Raw genomic sequence first — 1,518 nt, 5'->3', positions numbered from 1 at the left:
AGCCTCCGGAGTAGCTGAGACCACAGGCATGCGCCACCACACCCGGCTAATTTTTTCTATTTTTAGTAGAGGTGGGGTCTTGCTGTTGCTCAGGTTGGTCTTGAGCTGAGCTCAAGCAGTCCTCCTGCCTCAGCCTCCCAGAGGGCTAGGATTACAGGCTTGAGCTACCACACCCATCCAGAGTTTACATTAGCAGTCAGGGATTCTAGAAAAGCTTGTGTGAGAGTCACTGCCATGCTGTGCATAAAAGGAGCTTGCCACATAATCTCTGAAGTTTAGTTTCATCCCAAATTTACAAAGGTGACTTGCTCGATGCTTTGTTTGCTTGAGTATACAGCTCCTTTGCTAAGTGATTTCCATCTTTCCATCGCGTGTTTTGCACATAAAGGATACAAAAGCAGTGTTGACCTTTCTTAAGTTTAAAATATACTTAGAAATGAAAATGGGATAGTATAAATAAAGTGCTGGAGTTTCAAATGAGTAAGAAGGCTACAGCAGAGGTTTTACTGACATAAAACTCGGTTCTACTTAATCTGAATGGGTTATTTAAATAAGTTGGATCTGTGGTCTCTCACCAGCCTAGATATTATCCAACCGAAGATGTGCCTCGAAAGCTGTTGAGCCACGGCAAAAAACCCTTTAGCCAACACGTGAGAAGACTGCGAGCCAGCATCACTCCCGGAACCATCCTCATCATCCTCACTGGACGCCACAGAGGCAAGGTGAGCCGAGTGCCTTGGGCCGGGGACCTTTGCTGCAGCCGCCTACAGCACTTGCTGATAGTGTGTCTGCACTCTGGGTGCACGATTCCTCTATTGACCTATGTTCTGCAGTGGGAGGGATGAGTTCTGGGGACCCATAACATACAAAAAACAACCTAGTCACTAACTGTACATGGTTTTTCCTGCTCCCCCCTCCCCACTTAGTGTAAACATTTTTCACTTGTTGCAGATAATAAGTTTAATGCATAATAATTTTTTAACCATTTCCTGCTATTGGTTATATTATTTGTTACAAATGATACATGTCTATTTGCTCAAAAACATGCTTAGAGTTGAGTTACTTCCTTAGGAACTTGGTGTGGTTGCTTCCAGGACTCCTGGGCAATACACATGTAGAAGTTGCGTTTACCAAATCCAGGTGCCTGTGATTTGATTGATTCAGGAGTCAGTGTTTAATTGCAGAAAACTAATTCTTTTCTGTTTAACTTGCAGAGGGTGGTTTTCCTGAAGCAACTGGGCAGTGGCTTGTTACTTGTGACTGGTAAGAAAATTCTTGGATTATGTTCTCTGAAACTTCCATTTGTGAATGCTTGCAGTGTACATATATGCCACCACCTGCAAGGACATTTCTTAATGCCATGAGATTCTGACCCCCAGTTCATTTCATTGTGTACATGTGAGTTAAACAGAGGCAGATATTTAAATTTTATGTAGCAACACATCAAGTAACTGTCACCTAAATTACGGGATTCATCCTGCATAAAACTTGTAGTTGGTCTGTCACTTGGCATTAAGA

At 42.9% G+C, this 1,518-nt stretch overlaps 1 protein-coding gene across 1 annotated transcript in view; it reads left to right on the top strand.

The window, feature by feature from the left end:
• RPL6 (ribosomal protein L6) overlaps positions 1-1,364 on the top strand; it is an 8,646-nt gene extending 7,282 nt beyond the window's left edge. Inside the window, exons 4-5 of the mRNA XM_012663420.1 lie at positions 579-722; positions 1,215-1,364. Of these exons, the coding sequence (XP_012518874.1) occupies positions 579-722; positions 1,215-1,364 (294 nt within the window). The remainder of the gene's footprint in view (positions 1-578; positions 723-1,214) is intronic.
• The last annotated feature ends 154 nt before the right edge of the window (positions 1,365-1,518 follow it).

Source organism: Propithecus coquereli, unplaced genomic scaffold (assembly GCF_000956105.1).
Source record: "Propithecus coquereli isolate 6110/MARCELLA unplaced genomic scaffold, Pcoq_1.0 Scaffold81, whole genome shotgun sequence".
In the NCBI taxonomy this organism is placed as follows: domain Eukaryota; kingdom Metazoa; phylum Chordata; class Mammalia; order Primates; family Indriidae; genus Propithecus; species Propithecus coquereli.
The sequence above is the reverse complement of the archived record's forward strand: the minus strand, read 5'-3'. Positions and strand labels throughout refer to the sequence as shown.